This window comes from Lampetra fluviatilis, chromosome 32 (genome assembly GCF_964198595.1).
Source record: "Lampetra fluviatilis chromosome 32, kcLamFluv1.1, whole genome shotgun sequence".
In the NCBI taxonomy this organism is placed as follows: domain Eukaryota; kingdom Metazoa; phylum Chordata; class Hyperoartia; order Petromyzontiformes; family Petromyzontidae; genus Lampetra; species Lampetra fluviatilis.
Window position 1 is genome coordinate 11,111,160 of NC_136306.1, and position 14,634 is coordinate 11,125,793.

General features: G+C 46.1%; 1 protein-coding gene across 5 annotated transcripts in view; it reads right to left on the minus strand.

Annotated features, from left to right (window-relative positions):
- Window positions 1-2,278: 2,278 nt before the first annotated feature.
- The window catches only part of LOC144943767 (hepatocyte growth factor receptor-like), a 54,721-nt gene continuing 42,365 nt past the window's right edge, over window positions 2,279-14,634 (minus strand). For 4 of the 5 annotated variants that reach the window (XM_078871576.1, XM_078871572.1, XM_078871571.1 and 1 more), the window contains 9 exons: window positions 13,896-14,052; window positions 13,198-13,326; window positions 12,042-12,269; window positions 10,892-10,975; window positions 9,139-9,320; window positions 7,572-7,681; window positions 6,067-6,232; window positions 5,582-5,718; window positions 2,279-5,070 (listed from right to left, as the gene is read on the minus strand). In XM_078871576.1, the coding sequence (XP_078727702.1) occupies window positions 4,755-5,070; window positions 5,582-5,718; window positions 6,067-6,232; window positions 7,572-7,681; window positions 9,139-9,320; window positions 10,892-10,975; window positions 12,042-12,269; window positions 13,198-13,326; window positions 13,896-14,052 (1,509 nt within the window). In that variant the 3' untranslated portion in view covers window positions 2,279-4,754. The remainder of the gene's footprint in view (window positions 5,071-5,581; window positions 5,719-6,066; window positions 6,233-7,571; window positions 7,682-9,138; window positions 9,321-10,891; window positions 10,976-12,041; window positions 12,270-13,197; window positions 13,327-13,895; window positions 14,053-14,634) is intronic. The other variant, XM_078871574.1, reaches the window with a different exon arrangement.

Here is a 14,634-nt window from a genome sequence, read left to right on the forward strand (position 1 = left end):
TTTCTTCAACAACGTGCAGATCTCTCTGCAGAACAAATTGCGGTGGCGTGCACAATCGCTGGCATTGTCTAGCAATAAAGAGTGGTGCGGTGGCAAATGCTTTCATGGGGAATGATTGGCACCAGCGAACTAGGGGTTGAGTGTAATGGCTTATGGCTCACAAGGCCATTACACACCGAGCAAACATTATTGGCCCAGTTTAACACGTAGGCTTTCGCGACCAATATTATTCATAATCAACGTTTTTGGGTTTAGACCACAACATTTTGTAAATGTTTTGTAAATGTTGTGGTTTCACGCTTCAACACACCGGTGGGCTAAAGCAGTGAACTATTTGTCTTTTGTCAACGTGACACTTTTTTACTGATTGGCCGTGTCGGGTGGTGGAGGGTTACGACACATTTATAAATAACGCAATCTAAACCCAAAAACGTTGATTATTATTGGTCAAGCATATGTTGGTTGGGTCACGATAGCGAAGGTGACGCACGAGTTCAACAGCAGTAAAAAAAAAGTCAAAAGGACCGGTCAGTAATGAGTGCGCAAAGTCTAATCCTGGATGTAATTCTTGAATTGCGTGGTGATTATTTAGAGGAAAACCTCACTGAATTTAAGATAGTTTTATATACTGTATATGCAGCATGGCATGGAATGTAGTCCTTGTATATGGGAAATGCTGCTTTTGCACATGGAAGCAAGAAGGAGAAAAGCCCATGTGTACAAACAAGGAGGCAGTACAGCAAGTTTAGCCTACTTGTTGAACTGCCTCCTATAGCCACCTCTCTGCCTTGCAGGGGATGTGCGTTACAAGATGGCTCTATTTCTGTAAGCCACTCAATTGGGAGGTCAGGCCCCCGCACACCTAAAAATATCGACTCCGTGCTGCATGTACCGTGTGCAGTTAGTCAATCAGCAGGTCACGTGCGGTTGGGTAAAATGTGGGCATGTATTTCCATTCAAGATGTCTGGCCAGTTTAGAAGAGGTGGTCAAAAAATGATCTCTAGAGTGGCCGTCGAGAGCTCCCTGTACTGGAGAGCTTTTTGCCAGCAGTGGCGTCAGTAAGCAATTTGCAGGGCTACGCCTTTACCGTTTACTGCATGTCTATCTCTGCTGTATTTTAATCGATTACTTGTAATTGAACGGTATTTACATCAATGGACATTAAATAAAGATACGCTGCGAACAACTTGTCCTAAATGCATACTGAATTTTTACGTTTCAGCAAAATGTGTAAACTTTCAGCCCAGACCTATTACATCGCAGAACTGTCAACAGTGATTTTTCGACTGAGACATGTTTCAATTATAAAACACCCACGGTACACATTTACAGGAACTCATGAAAATTCCGTACACATGGACGGTTTAGAACAGAACGGTGAGCTGCCACTGTATTTGTAGACCGCAGCATTATTTAGACCAACTCAATGTGCCTGTCTTCAATGGTCAGTGTTTTGTCGGAATTGGTGACAATTTCATGGTGGATTTTATGTTGCTGCCATTGCACGTAAAAACAAATATTGTATTTTAAGTGGAATTCGGACACATTTTATGCATTTTAGCTACTGCACCAAGCAGCAGAAAGCTATAGGTTTGTAAGATGTGGGGTTTTTGCAGTTTTATATTCAACAGACACATTTTTTTGAAAGTCTATGGTGGTTCACGTACTGTGCGGACAGACTGTACCCTGCCATGAAAATGTGGAATTTTAACCACTGGCTTAGCACTGACAATGGAGAGAACAGCTCAGTTTAGTTTTCATTGATTTTGAGTGTATGGTAACAATGGCTTTTTTGGTTTAATTTTTTACAGATAACTTATCAACTGTACTCTTAAACAAAGTATAATATTTAAAGGTAAATTTCAATAAGTATGTATATCAGTGATTTGAATTTATCAGACGTGGGTCTTTATATTTCTCTTGCACATTGAATACTAGGCAAGTGAATGTATCTTCTTCATTAACACCTGACTTGATTGCGTGTGGTTCTCGGTGGTTAAAGCCTCTACCGTGAGCAGCTTTTTATAATTATACAATAAATCCCTTAATCATATGAAGTATTTACCAAGGAACATACGTTGAATTTTAAGTATGCCATTTGGATAAGTACGAACTATTCACACGTCAATGGGCCGTATGTTGAACTTCTTTAGCACCGTACGTGGCTAACCGTTCAACTCTGGCAGTGTGGTGTATCACCACTGCACTACCGCTACCCCCTGTATAATTAGAAGGTGTACAAACAGAATACGCACAATGCGACGCATGTACTGCGAGTGTAGGAATTGGTTTTTAATCTTTCAGAGTCAACATGACCGTACATTGTGGACTTCTGAATACCCGACATTTAACAGTGAAGACAATTCATTAAATAAGTCCCGATAAGCGTTAAGTAAAGTATAAAACCAGTCGTATCGTCATGCTTTCTGAGATTCACTTGAACTTTGGGCATGCTCCCTCTACCATGTAAGTAAATAAAATTATCTTTTCAATATGGAACAATATATATCATACAGAATTAAATTCCAGTGCAAATTGGTTGTACTTCACAGATACAGTGAGACTGTTGGATTAATATTCATATTAAACAGAATTTAATATATCATTTGTGTTAAAATCCTCATGTACAAAAAACACAAACATCAGTGTTTAATTGTGTGGTTTGTATTACTGCACTTACAAAAATATATAATTTGTTCACCTATCGTCACAATCACTGTGACCAATGAAAATAATACTGTGTTCTTTAGTGGTTGTATAATTGATACCTCTATTGGATCGGAATGAGAGATGTCATTCGCATCCAGCAGTGATCTCGCTGGAGATTAAAAAACTCCGGCACGACAGATGTGCGAAAGAGGTAAGAGGAGATTGGTTTTATATGATTGTAATCATCAAATAATAGAGGTCCCCCCCATAGCCAATTCTGTGGAAGGCAAAAGCATATGCTCACAGAGCAGAATTTGTGATGCATTGCGAGTTTAAATCAAATTCAGAACCATGTCTGAAAAGAGAACCGCTTTCAGAAATAACCACCAGTTCTCTGGTCCACACCCGATCCTTTCAAAACTCTTAAACTCTGTGAGCTGTGATTAGAACGATAATACATCTCGCACCAGGAGATCCATACCAAGGATCATGCCTGGAGGGTTCCCTGGATATGGACGTTTGGTAAATTAGATTTGTTTTGTGCAAACCAAAATGTTTGCATTACAAAAACCCCATGAATTTGGGGGCATAACGCTCAGACTTTGTACAAATAGATGAGTAGCATCCTCAGTGATGTACAGCCTCCTGCAGAGCTGTCACTTGCCTTTGCATGTGAGTGTTTCGTGTACGTGAGCTCACCATGATCCGGCAAAGCCTCCTCCCAGCCTTGTGTTGTTTCATCAATGTTTTCAGCAATCCAAATAATTTTTGGCAACTTGCATCAAGATCTTAGAAGCTAAGCAAAGTTGAGCCCGGCTACAACTTGAATGGAAGAGGCTTGTTAATACCTGGTGCTGTAGGCTTGGGCTGCGAGGTGGCCAGGAGGCAGCGGCGGCACACACATAGATTATTGAATCTATCTGTGGAGCTTTGATTGCTATTCCGACGTTATGGGTTTTCCCTGAGCACTCTGGTTTTCTCGCACGTGCCAAGCACATGGCATTGGCCCAAACATCCCAAGACAGGAGGACCCTCCTGAGTCTTGAGATTGAGGCGTGGGTGGGTACATAAACTATGCATTGCTATTGAGTAAAATGCTTGAAGAGAACAGACACCTGACCAAAAAACAAACTAATGTTTGCTCATCTAATACCACATGCCCTGCTTCCCAGATCAACAATAGTTATCAGTGCAGTTGGAATGGAAATAAATTGCTACGTGGCCCATAAGCTATAAAGAGTATTCAGCAAATGTGTTTTTTTTCTATTCTCCAACATATATACATCATATATATAATTCACTACATCAGTGAAAAATACGCGAATACAGTTACCACCGGCATATCAACATTCAATAAAACATTACTCTGCTCCGCTCATGGGGGATAACACGTTATAGAATCGAATTACCCTGTAAATTAACTTATCATATTCAGTTGACAAATAATCACGCACACCACAGTTGTCAGTCTCTAAACACGAAGTGACCATCTCCGTCTCTTCGTGCTGAACTTTTGTTCACGGTCCTCACTCCGGCCGTGCAGCTCGGCGACGTCAGACTTCTCAGTGTCGATTTTTTGTCACGAGGAAAACTAAAATGTGGTTCCTGAGGGCCTCTGCTGCTTATACATCGTGTCAAGCCAAAGGCTGAGCCGGCCGTCGTGAGTACAGAGGTGCTGCGGCCCTCCTCTCTAGTCCGAGGACAGCGAGTGCGGCCTCTACTGACATCAGTCTCTTGTCACCACCGTCGCCACTCACTGCATCTTATGCGGTTGCGACAATTGTTCAGGCATCTCCACCCTAACACATGGCCTCCAACCCGTACCAAATGAGTTAGATTTCTCTCTTTCACACACCATGGATTCATAGGCAGCTATCCGAGTGTCTTTGCAGAGCTCAGAACGGGCACTCGAGGCATCTGTCCGCTATTGGCAGCAATTGGGTCGTGGTTATACAACTGACGAGGTTAAGCATATGCGCAGGCTTTCGGTTCATCGTGGCCAGCTTTGGAAAACTCTCGTTGCTACTGCTGTTGCTGCTGACGAGGTCTCTCTTGAGAGCTGGGCCCTGTACCGGGGGACATTACGGCTCTTCCAGTCCATGCTTTAGGAGACGACCGAGTTCGGCCGATCCCCTGTAATATCCGCCGCAGCAGTGCCGCCATTCACAGCAGCACTGTCCTTGTCATCGGGCGGACAGGGAGGAACGCTCGGCGTGTTGTAGAGCTCCTGGGGAGAGTCGAGGGCCGGCAGAGCGCTGCGGTAGGCGTACGGCGCGTCCAGGTTGATGTAGGTGACGTTGAGGTTGATGTAGTGGTCTCCTTCGAGCGCGTCGAGCGTGGAAGTCAGCTCGGAGATGAGCGACGTGAACGTGGGCCGCATCTCTGGCTTGTGGCTCCAGCACTCCAGCATCAGTTGATACCTAACGGCACAGACGGGGAGAGAGACCAAGATAATTGCCAGCGTCATCTCCCTACGTGCGTTGGATTTCTCCAAGCAATGTTTTTCTCTCACATAAAAAATATACATTAAATATGCAATTACCCAAATGTCCGAATAAAGGACCCTTGTAAAATAGATATTTAAGGCACAGTGAGGCCTTCCTTGGAAAATTATGGACTATTTAACATTGGTGTTATTTAAAGCACTTATTTAGAAAAAAGGGGAACAACTATGCATTTAGTTGGGTATGATGGCAACAAATGAGGTAGGGCAATTCCAAACAGGGCAGTAGAAAGCAGGGCATTATAAGGCCAGACAGGACAAAGCAAGGTAGCTTTAGGAAGAGCAGCACAACGAAGGCTATTTAAGGATAGTTTCCCGCACCCCCGATTAGCACGGTTGGTGACGCACAGTGCGAAAGAAGTTCAGCAACATACAACACGCAATGCAGAAGCAGCACGAGAGGCAGGGCAGCGCGAGGCTGGACTCACAAGTCATCGGGGCAGTACTCGGGCTGCAGCAAGCGGCGGCCCCTCAGCAGGTAGGGCGTGAGGTCGTAGGGGTCCACGTCGGAGTAGGGGAAGGCCCCCCTCGTCAGTAGCTCCCACACCAGCACGCCAAACGACCACTGCAGGCGGGAAAAGTGGGGTGGGGGGCAGGGTACGGGAACAAGCGTTGGTCCTCACAGACATCCGACACATCCTCGATATACTTCTGGCCACTGTTACATTAAGGAGCTGCCAGCTTAGAAAAATGTCAATAAGTGCGCTCAAAATTCCCTCACGTTTTGTTCGGGATGGAAAAGTAAGCAGGTATCTGTGTGGGGCTACGATGTGGGAAACACAGGGGCAGCACAGCAAAATCCATTGCTGTAGCATGCTCCTACGCTCCCACGTCTACGCAACCGTTCCTTCACCAACACGCACTGCCAGCTGCACCATCGTGGGGCACGAAGGGGATGGGGGGGGGGACTTACCACATCGGACTTGGTGGTGAACTTCTGAGTCTGCAGGCTCTCGGGCGCCATCCACTTGACGGGCAGCTTGGCGCCACGGTGCGCCGTCACGCTGTAGTATTCCTTGTCCACCACGTCCCTCGCCAGCCCAAAGTCTGCCACTTTCACCGTGAACGTCTCGTCGAGCCTGCACACAAATCCCCGAACGTGTGGGTGATGACGTCAGCTGTGGTGCAACATCGGTCGTGGGCTCTGCCCAGTGCAAGGAATGTAAAGGGGCCACCCCCTGTCCAATGTCCCCCTCTGTCTTCATAGCCAAGCATTTGGGGCCACACCGGCCCAGAAGCCCCAGTGGCAGGTGTGATACCTTCACACTCAATTTCTACACTACTGGATCGCAAAAAATTGAATGGCTCTGCATAGGAGTGGCTCCAGGCTCCAGTTTGACATGACAAAAACTCCATGCCTGGTTTTTCAATTCATCAAAATATACGTGGCTCTACTTTTGTTGATGTGGTCATTGGAATGCAGCAACAAGGAAATTGGAGTGCATTTATTAACAAACAACACTACATATTGATAACTGCAATTTTATGATGTATCGATTTCGCAACAAAAAATTAATTCTTACACTCACGATATATGTGTCGCGTAGAATTGTGTGTAATCGTTAATTACAATGAAATTGTTTTTGTAATAATACATTGTTGTTTTAAACTTCTAATTGTCAATGGGAGAAGCGGATGCAACACAGTGACCGGCTACATTTAGTCAGATTCAAAATGGAATTAGCCATTGAGAGACCAGTATGTACTGAACTGTTGTGACTGAGTCATTGATATAAATCCTAATGATATGTCTAGTGAGCTGAATGGCACAAGTACATATAGTCGAGTCTTTGCTTATAACTATAGAGTATTTTTAATATAGATTATGGCACAGAGGTTGATAGTTTTCTCATTGGGCAAGTTCAGCCTAAAGTTCAACGTTACTTTATGTACTTTTTGGTTCTTTCGGTAAAGTCACGTAGATAGATAAATAACTAATAGATCACGACATTTCGATAGCAACACAATCCATCGTCTTCAGGTGAAACAATACAGCAGGCGGACTGTTGAGGCAGGAGGAAATGTAGCGAGAGAGCTACTGCAACCAGAGGTTATAGACGTTTGTGGTGGGTACAACCCAAGGGTAAGCGGGCGGGGCTAGGGATGGAATTTGCAGGTAAATGTAAGATCGCAGAGCTAGGCATACCTCAGCTAATCCGAGGGGGGCAGGGAGGGGAGGGGAATCCGTAACGGGCGAGAGGGTGGGGGTGAAATTTACAGAGGGAAAAAGGTGATAGAGAAGATAGATGCAAAATTTAGCAATCTTTGGAAGGACTTTGATCAACCAGGTATAGTGTTAATTGTTGTGTTGGCCGACTCTCTGAGTTGCATTACATCTCTAAGTTTGATATCTTTTTTCTCTCTATCACCTTGTTCCCTCTGTAAATAGTTTCTTGTGTCTGTGTGTGTCCAACTCACATGCAGTTCCGCGCAGCGAGGTCTCTGTGCACAAATTTCTTGAGTGCCAGGTATTCCATGCCTTTGGCCACCTGGAGACCAAATCCTATGAGGTCCTTGACCGTGGGATTCTGGAAAATCGACGTGGCAAAAGAGTAACGCGATTCATTCGCAATCCAGCACGATGAAGGAAAAGCAACACACCATGTGGATCAAAGCATGGACATTGGCAAATACGATGGAACAAAAGCTGAAAAGTGCACAAACAAGCGTGAAGAGGCGTACGCTGGGAATTAAATTGAGAGTCAAAGCGAGGGTTGTAGAATGTAAGCAGGGTGAATGACATAATTCAAATCGCTAAGAAAGTAAGACACACGGCAAGAAAGCGATGATGGTTCAGACCAACGATGGAGTAGCAGCCAAAGGGGTTGAATAATGCATTGAGAGGATGTCTGCCGCGGAGATGGAGCGATGAAATCAGCTCATGTGCACTGGAGGTCTATCCCGAATGACGCTATGAAACAACTTTGAGAAAAGTAGAGAGGCCAACTTGAGTGTTAAAATTGGCAAATGCTTGAGGCAGGGGCAATGTCTGCACTAACCTTACGGGGTCCCGGCGCTGGACTTTAACGAATCAACTTGAAATTAACTATTTGGCCTTAGAATAACGTGCTAAGAATTTCATATCAGGATTGAGTAAGAACCTTGGGCATCCTGAGCAAACCACGGCACGATAACATTGTATAGGTAAGGTGAGGAGGACGTTGCCATTGGCGACTGCTCTGTGAGCCACCACGTCCCCACTGTACGGAACTCCCTTCCCAGGCAGCTCTACCGAGTCTGTGTCTCTGCTTCAAGTCTCTCTTCAAAATCTTCCTCTTCAAACCTGTGCCTTAACACCCCCACTTAATTGCTCCTTTCTGTCCTTCCCTTGCTCCTTCCCTCCTTTTCCCTGGCATTCTCCGGCGACTGCTACGCTATGCGCAAACAGGTTGTGTTACAGTCACGCCTGTCCCAAGTTGTGGGCAGTCGAGGCCAGTGCAGCAAAAGCAATTCCTGCGCCGTGCTTTTATGCTCCCAACGTCTGCACTCTCTGGCTTCACTAAACTCACACCGACCAGCGTGGTGAAGTATGGTCAGATGAACCCAATGACTCGCAAGGCATGGAGAGACCCTTGTCCGGCAGTCGACTGACAAAAGGGATGTGAATGAACATTATTTATTTATATGTATTAACTTTAACTTCTTTCGCACCTTACGTAGCAAACTGTGCTCATCATAGGTGCCGGAGAAGGACAACAAACTAAACACAAAAAGCAGTTCTTAAGAAGTCAGTTTTCAATATAGATTTAAAAGTGCATAGCTCAAGTGGCTTCCTAATATTGGAAGGAAGAGCGTTCCAGACGGCCTGCAGAAGCGCGATGCGGTGACCGCCTTCTGTTCGATGGTCAGCCAAAAGCCGCCGCTGCTGCCGCTACGAGGACGTACGTACGTACACAGGTGGCAGATCAAACTACGAACGCGGGAAACGCAGGCGAGGCACGGGCGGCTTTACGGAACGCGCCGCCCGACCGCGGCGGCGGCTCACCCGCTCCTCGTCGCGGATGAAGTGGCACAGATCCCCGTGCTGCATGAAGGGCAGCACGACGAGAGGCAGACCGTGGGTGGGCACGCAGATGCCGAGGAGCGACAGCACGTTGTGGTGGTGGAAGCCCTTCATGATGATGCCCTCTCGCAGGAACTGCTCCACCTCCTCCACCTCCGTGATCCCTGCGCAGAGACATGCAGCGGAGTGACGTGCGCGTGCGCGCGCGTAGGAATATAACGTAGCGGTTAGCGTGCTGCGCTACGAATCCGGCGTCCCGGGTTCGATTCCCGCTAACGGCTAACACCCAGTGACGATTATCTGAATCGGTCCTGGGCCTCTACTAGGTCAGCTCTGCCTCAAATGAGTATTTGGTGCAGTGTGTAAAAACATCGCCACTGGGGAGATAAAGGCAGTCGGACGTGGTGTTGGCCACCCACCCCACCGTGTATCGTGCTGGCCTTCATAGGTGCTACTTGCTGACAGCACTTGCCCCAACAGTTGGTTAAGGCTAAACGGGGGGTCTTTGTCTTTGTAGGAATGTAGTGATTCACCTGGTCCCATCCTGCTTGCTTTGCAATTCCGCGAGTGTTCATGATTCAATCAATTATTTGTGAATCAATTAATTGCTGCGATTCAATGAATGATCACTATTTTTAATGTGGCAAATTGGTCCAATCAACTTATATTTTTTTATCCACTGTGCCATGTTGTAGTACTACTAGTGGTATCATGACTGTAATCGTTACTTTTAATCAATGGAACGATGCTTAATTTTGAGCCGAGTATTCTAGTCAATGGCAGTGCAGCAAATAGGTTGGTTGACCTTTCTGTGCAACATTTGAGTTTTATTCGCACGCACGCGCGTGTGTGTGTGTGTGGGGTTTGCATCGGCCAGTCATCTCGGTCAGTCGACCCATGGCACCTGCTGGGTCTGTCCCGTGACCTCCTGCCAGCGGGCGTTCGACACTTCACGTGGCCTTAAAGTGGCACAAGCGTTGTGGTGATGTCACCGCTACTCAGTGGCGAATGGCAGTTGTTGTTGTTGTGTGGGGTTTGTACAAGCACTCCAGAGTTCCCGCACTTGGAAAAAAAACCGACCCAGAGATTGGTCAAATATCTTAAGCAGTAAAACTGACCCGAGATAAAAACATCAGTTTGAATGCAAATCAACAAATTTAAATTTACAATAAACCCCTAATGGCGACTTTTGGTGTTGGGGTTTTGCTGTATTTTTTTTTAATTAACTTCACATTATTATTTTAAGGTTTAAAAGGGAAACTAACAAAATTTACAGTATATTGCAATCAGCCATTCTGTTTTGTTAATATCGAAGTAATTTGCTTGGCAGTACAAGCTTTCGCACATACACGCTATGCAGCTGAACAGAAGGAGATGTAGATAGTAATGGAATGCCGAGCAAGTTTAAAACGAGCACGCCTCTCGTAATCCGTTACATTGCCGCCAAGCGAGGGTATTTTGTATCGAACCGGCACGTTGGCTCTTTTCTGTTACGCGTAAACAAAACAAAAAACAGCAGGTCACTGCGAGCCAGCGGAAATTATCACTGACCCCGTCATTAATAATAAAAACACGTGCTTCATACTCCAACGCTTTCCGCAAGCGACGAGAAAGCCCATCGCTGCGGGGAAATGCGCAAAAGAAAAAAAAAGGCGGTGTGTGTGTGACCCCTGAGGAGGGGCCCCCATGTGAGAACGGGAGAAATCGGTGAATAAAATATGAACGCGCAACTCACTGTTCAAGGACTTCACGGCACAAACGATCTCCTTGTTGCTTTTAGAGTCTTTCAGAGATCCATGGTAAACGCAGCCAAAGTGACCTGCAACAACACGCGTTTCGGATTTATTGTCAAATGTCATGAAATGTGCGTTTATGATTATTGTTGTTGTCGTCGTCGTTGTTTCAACCGGCTTCGTTACAGTGTCGTCATAGTCGCAGAGTTATCACTGCTGTCACAAATCATGATAAGTTGAACAGAAGCAATATCATCTTCTGTTGTAAAATCTACCTCATTGATAATTTACCCATCGAATATAATGTATAAACACATCTACCAAGTATGGAGTTCTAAGCACCAATTTCAGTAAATTTCCCATTTATAACGATTACTTTAAAAATCCACATTTTTTCATTTTCGTATTCTGTTTATTTTGCACTCTCCAGGTCTTGAATTCTCTCTTTCTCACATCGCTCCTCACTCCACGCTGTCTTTTCCTCTTCACACACCTTTGGCGCGCTCTCTCCCTTTGCCCCTTTCCCTTCTTCGCCTATTTCACTCTCTCTCCCTCCCTATTTCCTTCCTCATCTGTCTATCTCTCTCCCCAGGTCTCCCTCGGAGGAGACTTTTGTCTCAACGGGCTCTCACCTCGTCGTTCTCTCTCCATCTGCTTGTTCTCTCTTAACCTCTCATTTGTCACTGCATCTTTCTCCTCGTCCCCCTGCCTTGTTCCATCTCTCGAGCCTCTCTGTTCCTCTATTCAGCTCTGTCATTCACTCCTCTTCTCCCTCCATTGTACTTCTCTATCATAACCAACCCCCCGAATATTTGTACATCTTCACTCTTCCTCGCATGATGCACCCAGATTATTTCACTGCTAGAAGTTTCCACGTGAGAAGCCATTTTGTTGAGCCATCATTTGTGGCAAGGTCACTTCTGAAAAATAAGTTAAAAACCTTCGTGGGCTTTACCTAGTAATGTAAAAAAAATTGTAGTTTTATTTGTATATTTTCTAAAGCGATTTATTTACCTTTCCTATGCTTTGCATCATGTTTTTATATATTGTTTGCTGTTGTAACGTTCTGACCCGCCCCGACTGGACATCTATGAAAAAAAAACTGTATCGCTCATCAGATCCCTCAAGTATAAATAAACACCTCCTCCTCACCCTTGCCGATGATGCGATCTCCGTGCACGCTCAGCTCCGACTCTGGGATGAGCACGGGCCGCACCTCGTCGAGCAGCGCGGGGTTCAGGAGGTCAAGCCTCAGCACCTCCACCGAGGTCATCTGCCTGACCCCCCCGACCCCCCCTCGGTCCCCTACCCGGTAGCCGGGGCTGAACACCGGGCCCCATGACTCGGCGGAGCCTGACGGCACACCGGCAAGTTCATGCTCTGAGCCACAGGGAGCCACAGCAAACATGCATTTTAAAAGAAACATTATATTCAGTCAGATGAATAGGTACACATTTGTCCCGATGTTATGCCATTTAATAACAAGTCACGAGACAAATGTCCTCTCGGAACTGTCGCAGAGCAATGCATCGCAGCCCCCGTGTTTGAGAATGGCTCATGGAAGAAGATATCACAGAACTAGAGCGTGTCCTTGAATAAGCATCACAAAAGGAGTTTTGTTATGGGGGACCCTAAAATGTGAAAAGGTATGATTTTAGTATTTTTATTTCTTAGTTTTGCAGAAACGTCACGTATAATCATCTCTGCGGGGCTTTAATAAGTTTTCCACCAGTGTGGTCAAAGCGATCTGTCAGCAGTGACAGAAGTGGTTGTGACATCATCTTCCGCGACCATTCTCTGACACAAGGTGGTGCCAATCGCTGCGAGAACTTTGCAAGTAAACATTATTTCATGACAATGAAGACGATAGTAGCATTTTTATAAATAAAAGAAAGACATACAATCTGCAAAATTCTGAGACTACGTAGTCAACGTGTGTATGTTGAACTTCTTTCGCACCATACGTAGCCAACTGTGCTAATCGGTGGTGCGGGGGAAGGATACCAAACGAAAGACAACAACAAAGCGCTTCCGATGAATCCACTGCTGGCCTAGACTCTCGTGCCCCGCCCACTCCGTTCTGACACTTGGGCGATGCCCATTTTAAAGTTTTATAAACAGTCGCATTTAGAGGCTTACCCCCCTTTTCTCTCCGCCTGATGACGACCGCTTGTGTTGCGATCGAAACGTGGTAGTTTTTTTAAAATTTATTTTCATCAATTTGAACCTATCTACGTGACTTTACCGAAAGACCCAAAGAATGCGCTTCCAAAGAAATCAGTTTTAAATCTGAGTCAGGCGTCCCCACCGCTCAGGAGAGGCTCCCTGTAGTCGGTGTTGGGCCGCAGTAGGGTGGACATCTCCACGCGGCTGTTTCGCCGATCCTCTGACAACAGCTCCAGGTTGGGGTGTCCATTCACGGCCGCGTGGTTGGAGCCTGAAACAGTCAACGAGAGCGGCGCGTGCGGCCGGTTCCTTCACATAGGGGAGCGTATGACTTGGTCCCCGATGCACAGCAGCCCACACGTTAAACGAGATTTATCGCGAACAATAATTTTTTTTAGGTTAGTTTGCGTTAATATAAATGTGTCATTAACCCCGCGACCATCCGACACAGCCAATTAGTAAGGTTTGCCACGTAAACAAAACGTGCCAATTAGTTACTATTATGCCATAATCGCCTGATGAAGCTGGTTGTAATTACGAGCGAAACGTCGTTACTCAAATTGTAAATGTTGTGGGTTTATACTCCATCTCACCGGTGCGCTGAAGTAGTAATGAAGTGGCACGTTTTGTTTACGTGACAAACGTGATTTAAAAGTGCATAGCTCCAATTGCATCCTAATATCGGCTGCAGGAGCGCATCTGAACGGGCACGATGCGGCGACCGTTTTTGTTCGATGGCCAGCCAAAAGCCTCGTATCGCACGAGGTCTCCCTCATATTGCACCGTCCCAGTTCGTGGAATCCGGGGGATTGGCGCCGCCGCCATTGCTGCCGCCGCTACCTTTCTTCCTGAAGCGTTGGGCGCGCAGCACGGCGAACGCGGCGATGGCGATGACCAGGGCGGCCATGAGGAGGCCGACGACGACGCCCACCGTGTGGTTGTGGCGCGGTGGCAGCTTCACCTCCTCTAGGACGCGCTTCAGCTGACACAGGTTCACCTGAGCGTGACGCAAAACACGCGCGAGGGTGAGAGCGAGCGAGCGAGCTCCCCATAGCGTCTCTGCAAGATCGTTTTGGCGATACGCGACTGCCCTACCTCCTAACTTCCATTACTATTGTTATTATCATCATCATCATCAACTATGATCAATCCATTGCTGGATGAAAGCCTCTCAAACCCGCCACATTATCTTGGTCCATCGGTGTAACAATCCGCCCAACACTTGCACACGTGCTGATTTAATCATTGCTCCATTCTAGCGGCAGATAACCTCTCAGACATGTTCCTGGTTGTGTTGCCTGTCGACGATTAATCTTACTTTTACTGTTCTTGATGACAACAATAAAAATTCGCAACTGAACTTTACCGTCCTTGATGGCGATGATGAAAATAAAAATGATTGACGGTGATTAACTGTGACAAAAAAAATGAGAGTAAATTTGTATTTAAATACAATGGCTTTTTTGTAGCAAGAAAAGCAATGGTGGCAGTGAGGTCATGTGACTAGGCGCATATAATGGCAGAGTGCCTGTATTCTTGCAATGGCGGCTACCGCTATGGAAAGTCGCGACCAGTCCAG